This window comes from Pleuronectes platessa, chromosome 2 (assembly GCF_947347685.1).
Source record: "Pleuronectes platessa chromosome 2, fPlePla1.1, whole genome shotgun sequence".
Classification (NCBI taxonomy): domain Eukaryota; kingdom Metazoa; phylum Chordata; class Actinopteri; order Pleuronectiformes; family Pleuronectidae; genus Pleuronectes; species Pleuronectes platessa.
In genome coordinates, this window is record NC_070627.1 from 11,622,768 (window position 1) to 11,640,759 (window position 17,992).

The window sequence follows — 17,992 nt, forward strand, 5'->3', positions numbered from 1 at the left end:
TCTGTCCCAGCATGCCGAGTTCGCTCCCTTGGGTCCCTGACCAAGTGTACAGGGTGCCTCCTCCTTCCCAGCTGTGAGGAGCCGGGCTCTGACATGGCCTGTCCCTTTAGCTCACTCTGAACGTTTGACACGCCAAGCGCAGAGGTCAGCCTGACCTACTTTCCCCTGGCGGCCCTTCTGCTGAGCTGCAGCGCTCCTCAGCAGGGGGGGCAGCGAGGGCGGAGCTGCTTACGCCTCCACTGCTGTCCTGGTGTGTTAAATCACCGCCATTTGTTCAGAGACACGCTCGTGTGTGTATGTGCTTTAGGTGTGTGTGTTTTTAGGTGTGTAGGAGGCATCCCACATACACAGACACACACACTCACACAGGCTTGTGCTGAGTTTGGATATGAAGTGCTCTGTGGGGGTTGCAGGTAGATGCTGGGCAGCACTTGGGTAGGACCCCCTTCAGTGAGCTCTGTCTGACTCACTTTGTGTACCACTGCTCACACCCTCTGACCTCCTCCACCTACTTCACTTCTCTCTGTGCTGCAGATATGTGTGTGCATGTATATATGTAAATATATATTGTGGGTGTGTGTGGTCATGTATATATGTATATGTGTGTGCATGTATATATGTACATGTATGTATATATGTGTGTGCTTGTATGTGTGTCAGCTTCCCAGCAAATTACTATAGTATATTTTAATAAGCGACTATCACTGTCGTCTTTTTCTTCCTCTGCTGTTGCTGGAATATGTTAACCTCCTCTTTTAGTTGTGGTTCATGTCTTTGCCTACAGTTGACCCAGTCTGATAGTGTCACACACGCATGTTTCTGAAGCAGTGAAAAGAGTTTGTCTGACATTATATGGGACATCGCAAGAAAAGGTCCCGTCAGAAGGAGAAGGGAACAGGCTGAGCAGAGTTCATTAAAAAGTAATCCTCTAATGTAGCGGCAGGCATCGGCTGCTTTGCTGTATCAATGATTTAGGCCCAGCAGAAGGTCCTTAATGGATAGAGCCACCTCTCTGTGCAAGTTCAGTTGCTTGCGTCCGCCTGGTACCAACTGACACACGCACTCCGACACACAGAGGCTGTGAAGGAAAACTGGTTTTAAGTACTTAAGTGTGTATGCCCATCGTACAGATTGCATCACACACTCTCCCACTTAGACACTCCCCTGCTGGACATGGAGTTTTAAAGTGCCATAGGCTAGCTAAATTGAGAGCCTCATATCTGTTTGTCACCATCCACTATGTATGATCACACTCTGCGTTCACACTGTTTTATTCATCTGAACTAATGTTAAACTGTGACGAGGCAAGGGGCAAAGCCTGTGTACGTGGTGCTGTCTCTGCAGCCTGAACAGAGGATTCAGGGATGAGTGTAAATCAAGTTGATCTGACCTCAATGTTGTGCTCAGTCAGTCCAACTTGTTACTTAGCTTGACACACAGTGTTGACACACTTACAGTATGTGTCAAGTCTATGTGACTTCGTCTGATTTTACAGTTATGCTTTTTCTGCATCATCACAGTGCAGTTTTCTCGGTTAGAGGAAAAGTGAGTAGCAAACATCTGGATTACATGAAATCATATAGATTTACTGATTGTAGTACAAGCTTGGTTGCTTCCATATCTTGAATTTTAAATTGTAATTACATTTTTCTCCATATATGTTTCCTGGTGTGTAACAGTGACCATAGCGGTTGATAATATTTTGTAAACTTGTAACTCGTGTTAACACTTGACATACTTTAAGCTCAAATCAAAACAATAGGTAAACAAATTGATAAATGATTGATGGCACGTTAACAGGCAATCAATAATTAATCTTTCCAGATATTTATTAAAGCAACTTTTGTCAATTCCTGCTTCTCAGATTTTAAGATTTACTATGTTATATATTTTAAGACGTCAAGTTATTCTTTTTTCCATAATAATAAAGTTTTATCAGTTAATCAAAACATAATATTCAGATGAATCAATAATTAATTAAATTTTCTTCTAACAATCTGTTATTGAGCTTTTGAGTAAACATTATTTTATCATATGAAATGTAAGACGATGTTACTTCATATGTCTTGTGAAATTATGTTTGTTGTTGCCCCATCAGTTGTATTTATATTTGGTCACGTTGTCTTTGTTCCAAATCCTTCTTCAGTTAAGGTATTGGTACGAAACACACTGCCATGTGGTTTAGAATGTCGTATATCTGCTCCTTCACAAAGAAGAGCAGCTATGGTTCGCTTGAATGTGGGTCAATTATATTGGATTACGTTCATGGCAAGACAAAAAGTGTCAAAATATCCTGCACTGTGGTCTAGTTCTCCTCTGTCCATTCTGGTTTCATTCAAACTCATGCTCAGTTATAAAATAACACTATTAATGCATATTTCAGTCCAGTCTTACAGCATCAGAAAATAAATATTGTCTTAATATCTTCAGTTTTATTTTGATGAAACAATGACTTGAATTGGACATGGATTGGTAGAGCAGAGGAGTTTATGTAGATTATGAATAATGTCTCTCAAGATATTTAATTTAATAAACATTCTGCCTGTTAACCTTTGCTTTTTTTTTACCTAACAGCGCTTTTTTTCAGATGCTTTTCTTTCAAAGCAGCTTACAATAAGTACATTCAGCCATGATAGGAAAAAGATTGAGATGTCACAAAAGTTCAACCATTTAAAGCGAACTACTAAAAGCATATTTAGTGCTACAGTAGAAATTCTTTGGAAAATATTTAATCTTTTGAGAATGAGACTTAAGTGCTACCGTCATATGTCATACTGTAGTTTGAAAAGCTCAGTGCTTTGGGTGATATTGTAAATATATTATGGAAGACTTGTAGGTACATGATTTGTTTGTGAAAGAGCAAACCTCAAACCATATATCACCTTATTTAACACCTAAAGGGAATCACCATAGATACTATACCCTGTAACTCAAGATGGACACATAACAGCACCCCAATAGTAATCCGGGATGATTTCGATCGCCCTGATGGCTGGTTTAACCATAGTCCTCCTCCATGTTAGCAGATAAGACATTGAACAAGCTGTAGTAAATAAGTCAAACGAAATGTTAAATATATTTTTCTCAAGGATGTTTTCTTTCATTTTTGGTTGTTCTTTTCACACTGATGTTTTTTTATGTTTTCATCGTTCTGATAAGTTTGGTTTTAATCATTAATGCTAAAAAATAACAGGATGAAATGTCATAATTGACGTGTATGGGTAGGACCTTGATACAGATTCCCGCCACAGTATCTGAGATATTTCAATTTAATTTTTGCATTACAGGAGTAGGTGAAGACACAGTGCATCTAATACACCGAAAAAATATAGATATTGGTTTAAGTTTGACTTAAACTTTAAGTTTGACAAACTTAAAACTGACTTATTATTCGTCTCTGGCACAAGCACAGGATTATTTTGACTATGACACAGTTTCACCCTCTATATTATCTGTTGGAGAGCAGTGTTAGAGGATTGCACTGGCATTTCAGAGTGATTTAACCAGCGAGATTGACAGCATTACAATGAGGCTGTCATTATCATCCCTCCTGTGGTATAATTGCACATAGTGTTGAACAAGCAGTCCCTCTCCCTCTCTCTCTCCCTCCCTCTCTCTGCCTGTCTCTACTTATCTCCTGCATCCGTTAAACTCATGAGAGAATCCTACAGTTTTTTAGTGTGGCCATCTGTCAATACCACTCTATAAAGTGGAGTGGAGAAATGTGTGCATACATTGGCTCTTGTAAGCCCTCGGCTGGCCTGTCTCCAGCTGGTTCTGAGGGCTTTGCTGTGGCTGGTTAGCCCAGGCCTGGAGCATCGCTCTCCAGCCCACCTTCGCACCCCCAATCAGGCAGCTGGAGGTATCTCCCTCTTCACTGCTGTAGAGTACCTTGTAACACTGTAATGAGTTAACTTTCAGAGTGATCTACATAATTTATTTCCTGCCCCCACAGGAGGCCACAGAAGCATTAATTAATATCAGGCCCTGGTATCTGCAACCATCCCAGTGTGGGATTCCTTCTGGCTCCTATTTTTGGAGCCTATGGAATTCAATGTGTGCAACCAGAATGCAGTTTGTTGGACATTGATGAAAGATATTCCCTCCTGATGTCTTTGTGCACAGATTGAACTACTGTATATTTGTGTAGAGAGAAATCTGAACTGGTCACAGTTGTAGGCCAGATCTGACACCGCTGAAACAAGCCGCATCAGATCACAGCAGCTGTGATTAAACCTAAATGATACATGCCACCAAGTTATGTGCTCTCATTGCGCCTCTCAACACTCATGTACTACAGACGTGTTTGTGTCAGCAGATTTTTGATATGTGTCCACTCACCTTGCACCTCTGTGTGTGTGTGTTTTCTCCACAGAACTCAATACGGCACAATCTGTCTTTGAACAAGTGTTTTCTCAAAGTGCCTCGCTCCAAAGATGACCCTGGAAAGGTGAGACTTTCTAACATTAATTTAACTGCGAACACAGAAGAATGCATGTAATTATAAACTAAATTCAAGTAGAAGAATATGTTTTGACTTTGCAACCACTGCTGACAGAATTCACTGTTACAACATCTTTTTATTTTTTGGTGTGCATCATGCTATCTCCGGTAGAAAAAATGTTAACCTTTGAATGGCTGCCAGGACTCTGACAGTCTGGAAATGCATGGCATGCTTGTAATCTATTATGAACCTCCCACCCCCACAGAATTGCATTTCAAATGTAAGGATAGACAAGTTTTTTCGATCGGCACAGACAGCAGATGTGGGTGAGGAGAGAGTATTCAAAAACTGCTTGAAGATTGGGCTGTAACAGGGTAAAAGTCAGGGCCATTTCCAGTATCTGGCATCCGTGAAGTATTTACTTAGGGTGCTAAACCAACTTGGTTAAAAGAAACCGGCCTCATTTGCTCTCTGCTCGGCTCTCTATCTCCCATTTTTCTATTCGGAGAGTGAATATATAGTCAACATGTTAATTTGACATTTGAATCTCAGTGGGAGCACCTACAGTTGCTTTTTCAGCCCGATTTGTTTTGCAATCTCTTGCGACATCAACCTGAGAAGCAGCGTCCCCTGATCCACTGGGTAGTTCATGAAGAGGAGCCTATGGACCTATATTTAGTATTATGGTGTGCTTAGGTCTAACCATATGTAGCCTAACCCAGATTTCATCCGAGCACTGTCAGAGCATACGCTACATATGCTTAGGGAACCGCACAAATAATTACACACACACACACACACACACACACACACACACACACACACACACACACACACACACACACACACACACACACACACACACACACACGCATGAAGAGCTACGCCTAGCTGTGTAGAGGATGGGGACTGAATGCTAATTTCATGTTTTGCTGTAATCCTCTGATATTGACACTCCTGGGAGCTGCTCCACTAAATACAAAATAATCTATTGCTGTATGGATCCCATTCCAAATGCATGGCCAACATGCTCGCATCCTTAATGTTTAATTTGGAATTTTCCTCACTCCCTTCCCCCCGAAGACAACTTCAAAGAAGCGCTAGCCGCTCTTGATATGTTGCATCAATATTGTAATGTGGCAGGAATATGAGAACTGCTGTTTGGATGAGATAGGAGAGTCTTGTCGCTCCCTGTCTGTCTCTCACTCTGAGATGGTGTAAGAGATGGCAGTTGGTATTGTACCAAATTCCTCTCTACCTCGGAGGTAAATACGCCGCTTGTGAAGGCTACCGTCTATAATGCTAACTTTAATTGGTCGTATGTCTCGACCTAAAGTTGCCAGGATGATCTGCATACCTGTTTGTGGTTGTCCTTGTTATATTTACACACAAAAGAGGAACTAGAGGACATCATTTTACATTGATGTATGCAAATGAGCTGTGGCTGCGTCATTTATGGGAAGAGAGCAGGTAGCAATGTATCTGTTATCAGGATCTTTTTTTTCTTCTTTTTTTCTTTTTTTTCAATCAATCTTTACAGCGGTCTGTATTTTATGGCTGCAGAGCATATTGTGGCTTTGGTCTGTTGTTGCCCCAGACTCCACTAACACACTTGCTTTGGCATAGCTACAGTCTATTGCAGTGTATTTGTGAATAATTTAATGACTCTTTATATGTTTTTCTTTTTTCCCCGGCGTGCTCTCTGGGGGTGGGTGAAAGGGAAATGCAGAAACTCCCCTCCCATGAGATTTAACTTAAAGTGTGCTTCCCCCACTAATTATAAAAAAACACCATGCAGCCTGGCTTTGTCTCTGCAACTTCTAATTTTGAAACATCTGCTCCTGCGAGCCTGCATTTAACCCTCGAATCTTAACAAAGAGACGGATCACATGTACGGATGCGTTTCACCTTTGCACATCGTTGTTAAGTTGCAGCCCTTTGAACAGAACATGGGAAGTGTAATTAGTTTTTTGCTGTAGCCTACATCAATATGTGCTGTTTCATCTATGGTTGATTGTGCTGTGAATTTTTCTTCCCTCTGAGGAAAATATTAATTGACCCCAAAGCTACGCACATATTAAAACTTATAATTTTAACCCCCTGACAAATATAGGCCAACTCTGGCTTTTAATTTTAACAGCTGAAGCAATGGTGTATGTGAGCGGGGGAAAAAATGGATTTGCCGGCTTTAACAAGACCAGGGCATTGTGTATGCAGCATTTATTGTGTAGATACTCAAGATATAGCTGTTCTATGGCCCATGTTGTTGTTCAGAGAATTTCTTATGGAAATATCAATTATTCTCTCTGCAAAGGAAGTAATTTGAAAGGTCCTGATCTCACTTTCTCTTGACAATTGAGATTCTATCGGGGGTCATATGAAATATTAAAAACAAATTCAGAACTTGCAGGGCCTTGGGGTACAAATCTCATTTTTAACAACTGTAAGCTGCATTGCCGTTGGCTTGGAGGAGGAACACCATTGAAAAATAAATTAAATGGGGCCGAATGCAAAGATAAATAATGCAACCTGGTTGTGGAATTGCTAGCCGCAGCCCCAGAGCCAGCCCTGACGGTTCTTTCGTTGATTATCCTTGCTCAGACCCCAGTAGAGAGCTACGCGGCAGGGCTAGCGCTGCCTTGATTCCTCGGCTGAGACTGTGTTCATCCTTGGCAACAGTGCTCTGACTCAGTACCTGAGGCTGAGGAAGTACAGCTTCAGGAAAGGCTTAGCATTTCACCACCAGAAGCTGCCCTCACCAGCCTCTCATTGAGAAGCAGCCACAGAGGAGAAGAAGCCAAGCTTCACTTACTAACAAAAGCAAACCCACACACCACACAAACACTCAGCTATCAACTCAAATAAAAGTTTTGGATGACTGACTTTATCAGAGCAGATGAGGCCTACTAGCTTGCAATAATATTGCACAGTAAGAATAGCAGTCCTTGTCATTCCAGGGAGGAAATGTCTAAGTACGTCCAATGAATGTCACATGAGAAAGCAATCTGTATCTTATCAGCTCACAGGTCTTTCCTCTGTCCACAGGGCTCTTATTGGGCCATCGACACCAACCCAAAGGAGGATGCCTTGCCTACACGGCCAAAGAAGAGGCCGCGTTCTGGAGAGCGAGTGAGTCTGATCAGAAAAAATATTAAGTGCTCTTCTGCTGCTTGGTTCTGTTTTTCGTTCTGTGACTCTTGCCCTCTACGTCTGCCTTGGTTCTCTTTTCCTATTGCCCTCCTTTCTATCCTACTTTCTCCCGCTCTTCCTCTACCCCATGCAGTCACACACATGCATACGCACACACACTCATTTAGAAGGAGTTCTTATCCAGAGGTTTTTTTAACTGCCTCTCCAAGCTGCTCCGTAGCCTGTCATGAAGTGGGCTCCTTATTAATAAACTACGCCCCAGGCACCCATTACATACATTACATTCTTCCCTCACTTCTTTTTTAACAAACATGAATTAATGCAGAGTTGTGTGCACCGGCTACTCTGAGCGGTTGCTTTTGTCTAAATTATGGATGAGTTTCGTCCAGCGTTACGCGTAGCTGTACATGTTTTTAGTGAGCGGCTCGAATTGACCTGGCCCTGGGGCCTCCCGACTTAAAGGACTCTTGTCTCGTCTTCCCTCACATTTGGGCTTACAATGTGGCTGACCTGAGGCTATGAGAGGCAGACTCGTGCACACATGCTAACACACAACATTTTTCTCTAAGCAGTTTTTAGACATAAACCTCATGACTTATTTGTTAGCCTTTCTCATACGAATGTCGCGGCAGGAGAATGTCCGCCTTAGATGCCTTCTCACCAACAGGAACATTTCTGGAACCTGTAGCTGAGGGGCAGAGCGTGCAGGAGGCAGGACATGACGTATTCATTCCGTTGCAGAAATCACATGTTTTTCTTTACAGCACATGAACTCGTTGGCCTTCATCGCCAAAAGCTATTGAATCTCATTATCTTACAAACTTGACATTGTTGTTAGTGTCTTCTGTGTCTGGCACCTCTTTTTCCATTGTGAGATTTTTTTAGCACACCCACTTGCTCACTGAATCTTCTCGACTTTTATTGTAACATGGGCTCACTCTGACATTTTCTGGATATTTTATTTGGGGGCTGATAGTTAAAGTTCCAGAGCAAGTGACTCACATTGACATTGTCACATACTGTGGAAACTCTGGAAAAATTTTAGGAAAATGTCTTGATTTCAGTGCATAACCTAAAGCAGCTTACCACACACACACACACACACACACACATACGAGCACAGAAGTGACAGCAGTAAATGTCCATGTTGTCTCCCTACATCATCAGAATACTATCACTTTAATTCACCGAAAAGCATCTGTTTGCTGGTGTGAGATTGCGTATATACAAGGAATATAGGGGTACATACAGGGCAATATGCGACTCTGCCAGCAGATTTAAGCAAAGCTCTCCTGATGCAGTTGTGTTCATATGAGCATGACAGAAAAGAACGCACAGAGTGAAGAGTGTGTTTTCTTTAGGACACATGCGCTGTGCTCACCCTTCCCCCTCCAGACACTGTCTGCCTACAAGGCATTCCATTAAGAGTCTCACACTGAAATTGAGAGTTTGTGAAATCTCATTTATGTTTATCATGAATTAAAAATGGTATTGTTGGCAGCCAATCCTCTTACAGTAAGCAGTATTGGGAGACAGGCATGGCAGACTTATCTCACCCAACAGTGAGCCTATACAGACGAGGGTGTGTGCGTGTGTGCGTGTGTGCGTGTGTGCGTGTGTGCGTGTGTGCGTGTGTGCGTGTGTGTGTGTGTGTGTGTGTGTGTGTGTTGTACAAGGTGAGGGTGGGGATGGAGTCTGCCTCCATCTTCTCAGAAAGCACAGTTCAAATGTGACCTAAATAAAGGTGTTGCTCTGTCATATGAAAACAGTTCTGGTTTAGTTCTGTGTGTCTCATCTAAGCAGAAAATTTGTCACAAACATAATACTCATCTTAACCTTACAACCTGCTGTGGGATCTTGTGTGTTTGATAATTGGATAATGTTAAATCTTTTTTTCTTTTTTTCTGTCTACCTCTACACCCCCAACCCCCACAGGCTTCCACGCCGTACAGCCTGGAGTCTGAGTCTTTGGGGATGGAGTGTATGATCTCTGGAAGTGCCTCTCCAACGCTGGCAATCAACACTGTGACTAACAAGGTACTAGAGCCAGCCATCCAGCCTCCAGCTTCAACACACACCTGGCTACACGGCTGCACCCTGACCCCACCCACTTCTCTAACCACCTACAGCACTATTCCCCACAGAGAGAGGAGCACTCTAGTGGAGGGGAGATTCATGCACGCATAAGCACACGCTCCTATTCCTAAAGCTTCTCCGCAATGCAACCCACACCAAAATACACAACTATCTGCACTGCAGCACCTTTTTTCCCTCCACAACAACAGGCAGCAGGCTCTTGTTATCTTCAGCACGGAAATATGATGCTCACACTGATACTTGGCGCTTTGCAACCCGGTAGACCTTATACAACCCTGTGTACACATGTAATGGGATACTCCGCATTCTGCATGGGATGTCTGTGTTTTGGCACCTATAGTGGAGGTTGACGCCCAGAGTCGTGTTTCTCTTTCTGTGACCACATTACGCTGCCGCACTACAGGTGACCACCCCTGCTGCTGCCTCTGTCTGCTCTCAGTGGGTTTTTTCTTTTTTTCTAATATGTGTAAAAGCTTGCACAACACAGAGCAAAGCTACAGGGACTGCTAGCTGTTAGCTTGGAGTGTGCCTCTCACTCTGAAATTTAAATAGGCTTTTTAACCTTAAGCTCTCATCCTCTGGGCCCGGTGGGGGCATCTCTCAGGAGTACTTTTAAAAAGCCTACAAGAGTCACTTATTCATTTGCTGCAAGCATTACAAAAAATGGTTTAAAGTGAACAGGGGTGTTCATAGGAAAGAGGAGCTGGTATGTGTACGTGCGAGAGAGACAGAGCCTCAAAAGTCTCAGCGTATGTAGTTGTGTGTTAAAACTTGTGTGTACATGTATGTGGAGAATGTTAAAGAGACTCCCAGCATGTTTTGATGAGAGTTTCACTGACAGCTAGAGGCTGTTTCTACGGGGAACATACACTTTTTCATGTTTCTGTAGCAAACAGATTCATGGGCCCGAGTGCAGAGGAAAATGACCTTCCTCTTTGATAGCTCCGAACAGGCACTTGCCAGAACATCACCAGTCTCAAGGCATAATGTAAAGGGCTAATGTAAATACTTCCAGTCAAAGAACTCATATCAGTTAAATCAGGCAAACATTAAACGGCTTAAAAGACTACTGTTTGATTACAGATGACAGGACATTTTTTTGTTCTCTTAATTGCGATGAAATCTGTCTTAAAGTAAACAGAAGACAAAGTAGAATAGCAACAGATCTCCTCGGACGGAGCTTGTTTCTCACTGTCTTACACTGTAAACACACGGCTGGCCACGCCTCTTTCGGTGCAGTGTGCCAAGCCACAGGAATTCCCTCTCTCTGTTTTTCTCTCGCTCGCTTTCTATTCCAGTCTCTCTCCCTCATTCCCGCCTTCTCATATAGACCAATGGGAGACGCTGGTGGGGACGACTACTGAACCAGCAAGAATCTCCTCTCTGTCTCTCTTCTGTTGGACATTCCTCGCAAGATTGCCCTACGCACCTTTCTCACATAGACTCAGACTTTTCACTTCCCCCACTAAAGGTTGTGTTCTGAGGCGGCCCCTTAACATCGGTGTGGATGTGATGAAACTCTGGCACTGAGATGTGATGCTGAAGGGAAAGAGGGGATTGTTGGAAGTGCGTTTGCTGATGAATAGTCAGGACTTTTTCTCCTTTTCCTCGCTGTCTCATATCCCTCGGTTTGGTCCTGCATTGCAAAGGCTACTGAATTGTGCTCAACGCTGGCTGGCATTGTTGGAGACACCTGGGCCAATCTTGCTTTGATTTCATAATCCATGTCTCATGCTCCAGATTAGGCCCCCATGTAAAAGACACCTCTGGCTTTTTTACTAAGAATAGATCTCTGACTAGCTCGCCTGTTAGTTAACGCTGTACATATAGTATTAACTGTGGAGTCGCTCCAGCCTGTATGAGCATGCTTGCCTTGGTCCATGTGTTTAGAACTGTATTTGTGTGTCATATGTTCGTGCATGCTTTTACATATGTGGGTGAGATGTGACGGGTTGTTCGTCTGTGACGGTGCGAGCTTGAGTGGGCGTCTTAACTCAGGGGACTGTGCGTTCTGCTTAACCCACAGAGTATTGAGGTTCATCACACTATATTGGTGAGTAGAGTAAAAATAGAATTTGGTGAGCGACTTATGGCTAAAAGGCTGTTTTATGATTTCATTACACATAACATTTGTATTTCTATGGCGCGCTGTTTTTGATTAGTATTGTAAGGCTGATTTTGTAGACGTGCCTTCAGTCTTAGCTGCTCATTGAGTTCCCCTTCACGCTAATGAACACTGGAGCCAAGCATACACAGAGTGGAGGAAGGCTAGAGTTGCCTAATGAGCTTCTCTTACTACCTCCCTATCCTCCTCTCTTCCTTGAACAGCGTTGGCTGGAGTCAGCGTTTGCACTCTCAGTTTCTTTTCGTAAATCTGGGTTTTCTTTCTTATTCTCCCAGTGCAGGAGCCAAGCTCCATATTAAAAGCTTAATATGATCGGACGCTCTCTTTCTGCTTGTGTTCACCCTGGATTCAAACCAGCATTTTAGTCAGCAGGCCAATCAGTCAAAGAGGGGCTGCCTGGGTTTCCTCGCCTCCTTGTGGCCCCTAGTAGCTCACTGCTGCTCGACAGAAGGACAAGAGGCTTCAGTCCGATGCTGCTGCTGCCGCTGAGAGGCAGCATGCTGGGCAGGGTCGGTGCACTCTGCCTGCCTGGAGGCTGCTGCCACTGCTGTCTCATTGTGCTGAGCACAGAGCCCACTCTGTTCTGCTCCCAGTGATGAGCAGAAGCCACCATGCTGCACTCAATCACACATGCAAACACTCACACAGAAACACCGGTCTCGTATTGCCAGGCCCTCTTTCACTGCAACTCCATCAGTGCATTACAGCCATTCCTTTCTCACAATAAAAAACTCAACACATGGGCTATTCTCTCTGGGTTTCATTATATTCATCATCAGTATTGTTCTTCTTAATATCGTCTTAATTGTGTGATGGCACACTTTATTTGGGAAGGGTGGGAGGGCCAAACCTTGTGAGACAATAATTAAGATTGTCGTCCTGAAGTGCTTCGGCTAGTTCCGCTGCTATATTGAAAGGTCAGCGTCTCGGCTGCACTGAAATCCTTTGTTAGCTGTCCCAAACGGATTTGCGCTTGGTGAGCAGATGTGGCTGACATCGCCAGTAGTGTGACCTTTAGTGATGGGAATGTCTCAGCTGTCTCCAGACCCTTCACACGTTCAGCTGGAACCCCTTAGTGACTGTGGTGGGTGTTCAAGAGCACCCTCTGTCTCCCAGTCAAATTGATAAAAAAAGTGGGGGAAAAGTGCTCTGTTATCATTATTTGTCAGCAACACAAACACACACACACACACACACACACAAACACAGACAAAATACACAAATGCTCAAGCCTAAATTTCCATACTAAATTACATCTTATTATAAATTACAGCTATAGGCCAACATAAGTTTCATACCCGTTCTCTCTGAGGAATGTTGACTCTACAGTCAGCAGGACTGGAGATGGCACTGGGAACGTTAATGTGCGCCTTTTGCTTGTGTTTCTATGAGAGAAAAAGCTAATGTGCATGCATGTGTTTCAGGTGGCATTGTACAACACAGACCAGGAGGGGAGCGACAGTCCTAGAAGCAGCCTTAACAACAGCCTGTCCGATCAGAGTCTGGCTTCTGTCAATCTCAACAGTGTGGGCAGTGTGCACAGCTATACACCGGTAAGACCAAGGACATTTCTACACATGGACAATCTGCAGTTGTTCAAAACATGTTTTGAATTCAACATGCACAAATTGATATTAAAGAAGTGTACGTAATACAAAAGGGCCTCAAGGACCTGAGTTTTCTAATGCTATAATAAGACTGTAGTTATCAGAGTTATATATAAAGGTACTGCCCAGGCAAGGCTCTAATGATATTATAAGAACTATAATGGATTCTGAATTTGATGGAAATCCAGTGTAAAATCAGGATTAGAGTTGTTGACCAGGTCACTGTTGACCAGTTGTAACCAGTTCAAAATTGTCTCACTCAGGCAGGTGAAATGGGAATTACCGTAATAAAGACTGGATGAAGTGAACGCAGTATTATCACCACTATAAAAATTACAGACCCAGCGGACCTGAGTTTAGCCGTGTTTATCAGTCGGTAGAAACAGGAGCGAAACGAACAATTTACATGCTGGTAAAGATTCAAAGCCTGACCAAAAAGAAATGCGTAGATGGCGGAGAATGGCTTCAACAGAAGAGGTCAGAGAGCCAAGGCAGAAAAAAGAACGTCTGTTTTGCCATTACATGACTGTTAGCAATTATCTGTCATCCAAACGTTTACAGATTTCAATACAACAGACCAGGTTGAAACATTTTGCGGCTTGAAAGACATATATAATTTAATATAATCTGCATAACAAGAGAAGTGATACCTATTATCTGCCAGAGGAAGACAGATCCTTTGGGAACACCACAAAACAGAGACTCAGTGTCACAGAAAAAGTCCTGTCAAACTGGTATCAAGAGAATCCCAGTTATGCACTGCTGCAAAGGTTCCTTTGCAGTATCTTAGATGCCAAATACATGTTGCCCCTGCTGTTCCACATAGGGAGAATCGAGTAGGATTGTGACATTCAGATTAATGTAGATGTTGCAGCTCATAACTGTGTCTTGGAGGGATATATCTATTACAGGATATTTATACAATAGTTGTATAACTGTTTTAGCACAAAGTGTGAAGGCTGAAAGATAAATTCTTTTTATTCACATTTTTCAAGCTGTGGGGGAGCCATGGTCGCTAATTGAATGAGAATAAAACACTGCCAGACTTATAAAGTGTACTGTATCACATATTTCATCCGATCAGAAAGCCTCAGGAGGCTCTCTTCAGAGGAGCCAGTGGTAGACAGCAATAGACCGAGGTTCAGGGTGGACATGCACTTGAGTACAACATCAGGAAGGGAGTTAAGGGATACAGAGGAAAATGTGCACGTTCCTGGAAGCGAGACAAAGAGAAGCGCTTCCTCTGATGTCCTCCCACCAGAGATGCCCCCTCTTTGGTGTGGTCCTCCTGCATCCTAGAGTGCTCCCTGCTCCAGGCACTGGGCATCGATCGACTCAGCCTGATAGATGTGCTCTCTCTTACTCTCCCTCTCTCGCAGCCGAAGCAGCAGCTCACAGTAAACACTCTGGCTTTATTATCACCTCTTCGCTCTTGCCCAAACCAGACTGCGAGCCGTGCACTTCAGCGGCTTGCTCAAATCCTGAAAGAGGAAGACGTTATGATCAAAAATTTGCCCTGACCTCTCTCGTAACTCAAGCCCACAGTGGACACGGGTCAGGGCCTGCTTTGTTTTGCATCACTGCCCTTGCTGTGATGAATCTTGTAGACAAACTTATTTCTGGCGAGAGCGCTGCTTGCTGTCTCACACCCAGTGGCAGTGCATAACATTGACTGCCCACACAAATACATGTATAAAATGGCTGCTTATTTGTACAAGGTATTGCTATTGATTTTGATTTATATGCATTTTGCTCGGCCACTTGGGTATTGGCTTTGTGTCCATACCAGTTGCTCTCTTAATGTTGTGTGAGCCGAGGTGTTAAGCACTGACCTAGATTGTTGCTGTTTGTGTAATTGTTCTTTACATATTGAGTGACTGACACCTCTTCAGGCAGAAACAAACATTGTTGTAGGAGCTCCTCAGAAGAACTGAACCATCCCCATATTTGTATGTGTGTCTGTGTGCGTGCGCGACTGCGCGTGTGTGTGATATGTACACGTGTTCACTTAAACCACTTTCATTAAATATTCTTGAGGTTTTCTGTTCCTGCTGTTCCATGACCAGATAAGCACAGCGAGTATCTTTGAAAAGTATGTATATTATTAATGTCTACGTCTGAGCTTCGACGTGTTCCTAGTAGCACAACAGACCCTATAGTCTTTTGCACAGATGTATGTGTGTTTTTTTTTCACACAATCCTATACAAATTTAACAATGAACTTCTTTCTCTTGCAGTATTGTCCCCCTTTTTTTTTTAATTGCAGCCTTCTTTATTTCTTTATCATCTCTCCAGGTGACCACTCACCCAGAGCCCGTGTCCCAGGCTCTGAGCCTCCAGCAACCCCCACAGTACAACATGCCAGACAGGGACAAGCAGCTCCTGTTCTCTGAATTTGAAGATCTCAGTGCCTCCTTCCGCAGCCTTTACAAGTCTGTTTTTGAGCAGTCCTTCAGCCAACAAGGTTAGTGGCCTCACAGGAGCATCAAGTGGAAACCTAAAGGAGATGCCAAGCTTCACCTATCAAGAACAGGATGATTCTCAGAACAATTTTCCCAACGAGGGTTTGTTCTTAACAGCTGGGGCTATTGAGAGTCTTTAACCGCTAATTACCTTCAGTGAGAAGTAAACAGATTTTCAACATGCTGACGAGCCTATAGAGCATCTCTACACTGAATATATCATGGTCTTTTGCCAGAGCAGCATGGAAAAGGATGTGGAGGTCCTGTACGTCTAAGTACGTCATTCGGCGTCAGAGTGCGTCTCCACACGTGTCTAAATCAGGGCTGGGGAACCTTTTCCTATCAAGAGCCATTTCAACTTTTTACAACTCATATTTTGTGCACGTTTTCTTACTCTGCTTCGTTAGTGTACTATTTCATCTAACTCTATCCATCTGTGAAAGGTGCTATAGAAATACATTTAATTTATTTTGCATTGATCGCCATCTGTTGGGATGGCTGCGCATGCTTCTCTTTGGCTCTCTCAGTTGGTTTTAGCCCAAAAAACCGTTCTCAAACACATCCTCACCTTTCGTTGTTCCATGCATGGCTTGCAGAAATAGTAATTCCTTACACGAATCAAACTCTGCAGTGAGCCCATGTTTAAAAAACGACGGTCTTTGTCATGGATGTTGTTTCATCACAAGCCAGAGAGAAAAGGATCAAATATCTTGCGGTGTCCTTCACTGTTTTTTCCATATCTTGTGCCCAATCAGTGATCCACGCGGAGATGTTTCTTTAAGACAAACTGACACTTTGGAAGAATTAAATTTTCCTCCGGTTCTTACTGCTTTACAGCTGCAACAAGGCTCCTTCACAAATTTTCCTTCAGAGTGAGGTTTCAGCTTCTTGACTATTAGCTCACAGCCAAACTTACCTGATAACATTGTCTCTATCAAAGATCCTTGTTGGGCACCAAAACAAGATTTGGAAAACTTAATGTGAGATTTTTCATCTATTAATCTTCTCGTCGGCCTTGCATTCCTCAAGGCTGGATGTTACCCACCACTGGTGTAGATGGACCACTTATGATTGGATCTCACGTCCCTGCTCTATTAGCGAATAAAAACACACATCATTTCAGTTTGCAAAGACCAAATGTGTTGAAAACGTTCCTCAAGAGGAGGAAGTTTGATGCACTTGAAATATACCATATCTTTATGGGCTTTTTCGAAACTTACAGACGTCATGGACCAAGAGAACGGGTGAGGACGTCAGTTGAGTAGGTAGTTCTTTAATGTGGACTGGGAAACATTCACTTACAAAATGTTAAAATAATGTGGCCACATGCCGTCCAGACAACCTCCAAATGTGATCTGAGCAATTGGATCTCAACGTGTCCTCAAAGCATCACGGGTGCATTCAAACTTCCACTTTTGATCGGATCACCCAAGACGCATGATAATGGCAGTTATGAACAAGGCTCGAGTTTTAACAGTTATATCGTTAGTTAAATATTAATATGCCACATGTGTTGCTTTATATCCTCAAATTACTTGAACTGCTTCTGTATGTTCTTTTGTGTGAAACGTTTTCTCATGCAGGCTGTTGTTTCACTCGAGAGGTGAAGGGGGTTACAAGCAGCCCAGGTCCTGAGTAAATCTGTTGGCTTTGAGCTCAATTTGTCATAATGATAGGGATCCTGTATGAGATACTGCGTAGTGGTGGATAGAGCCCAGCTTTCCAAAAGCCTGTGAATCCCTGTAGAACCAAATGCATCTTTTTTCTTGTAATCTGATTGACTGATAAACAAAGAGCCCTTGACAAGCGGGTTATGAGTAAAGTAGACTGAGCTTTCTGTGTATAACCTACTTTCACAAACCAAATGCATTTCATGATAATGTTTTCAAAGAGTTCCTCTCCTCTAATCTATCATCTTTGTTTCATTAGTTGAAAGTTGTTACCTTTTTTTATGTGCATAAAAGTGAAATCTCTTAGTCAGACAAGCTCTAGCAATTAAAAAGCGTAAATAATCGAGCTAGAGGATTTCACACTCTGCCGCTGTAGACAGTGAGCTAATTCACTGGCTTTGATAATAGGTAATGAGCTCGCATTATTATTCTGGTGT

At 43.0% G+C, this 17,992-nt stretch overlaps 1 protein-coding gene across 1 annotated transcript in view; it reads left to right on the forward strand.

Moving 5' to 3' along the window:
• The window catches only part of foxj3 (forkhead box J3), a 75,511-nt gene that overhangs the window by 50,486 nt on the left and 7,033 nt on the right, over positions 1–17,992 (forward strand). The window contains exons 3-7 of the mRNA XM_053432450.1: positions 4,376–4,450; positions 7,490–7,573; positions 9,530–9,631; positions 13,241–13,369; positions 15,719–15,887. Of these exons, the coding sequence (XP_053288425.1) occupies positions 4,376–4,450; positions 7,490–7,573; positions 9,530–9,631; positions 13,241–13,369; positions 15,719–15,887 (559 nt within the window). The remainder of the gene's footprint in view (positions 1–4,375; positions 4,451–7,489; positions 7,574–9,529; positions 9,632–13,240; positions 13,370–15,718; positions 15,888–17,992) is intronic.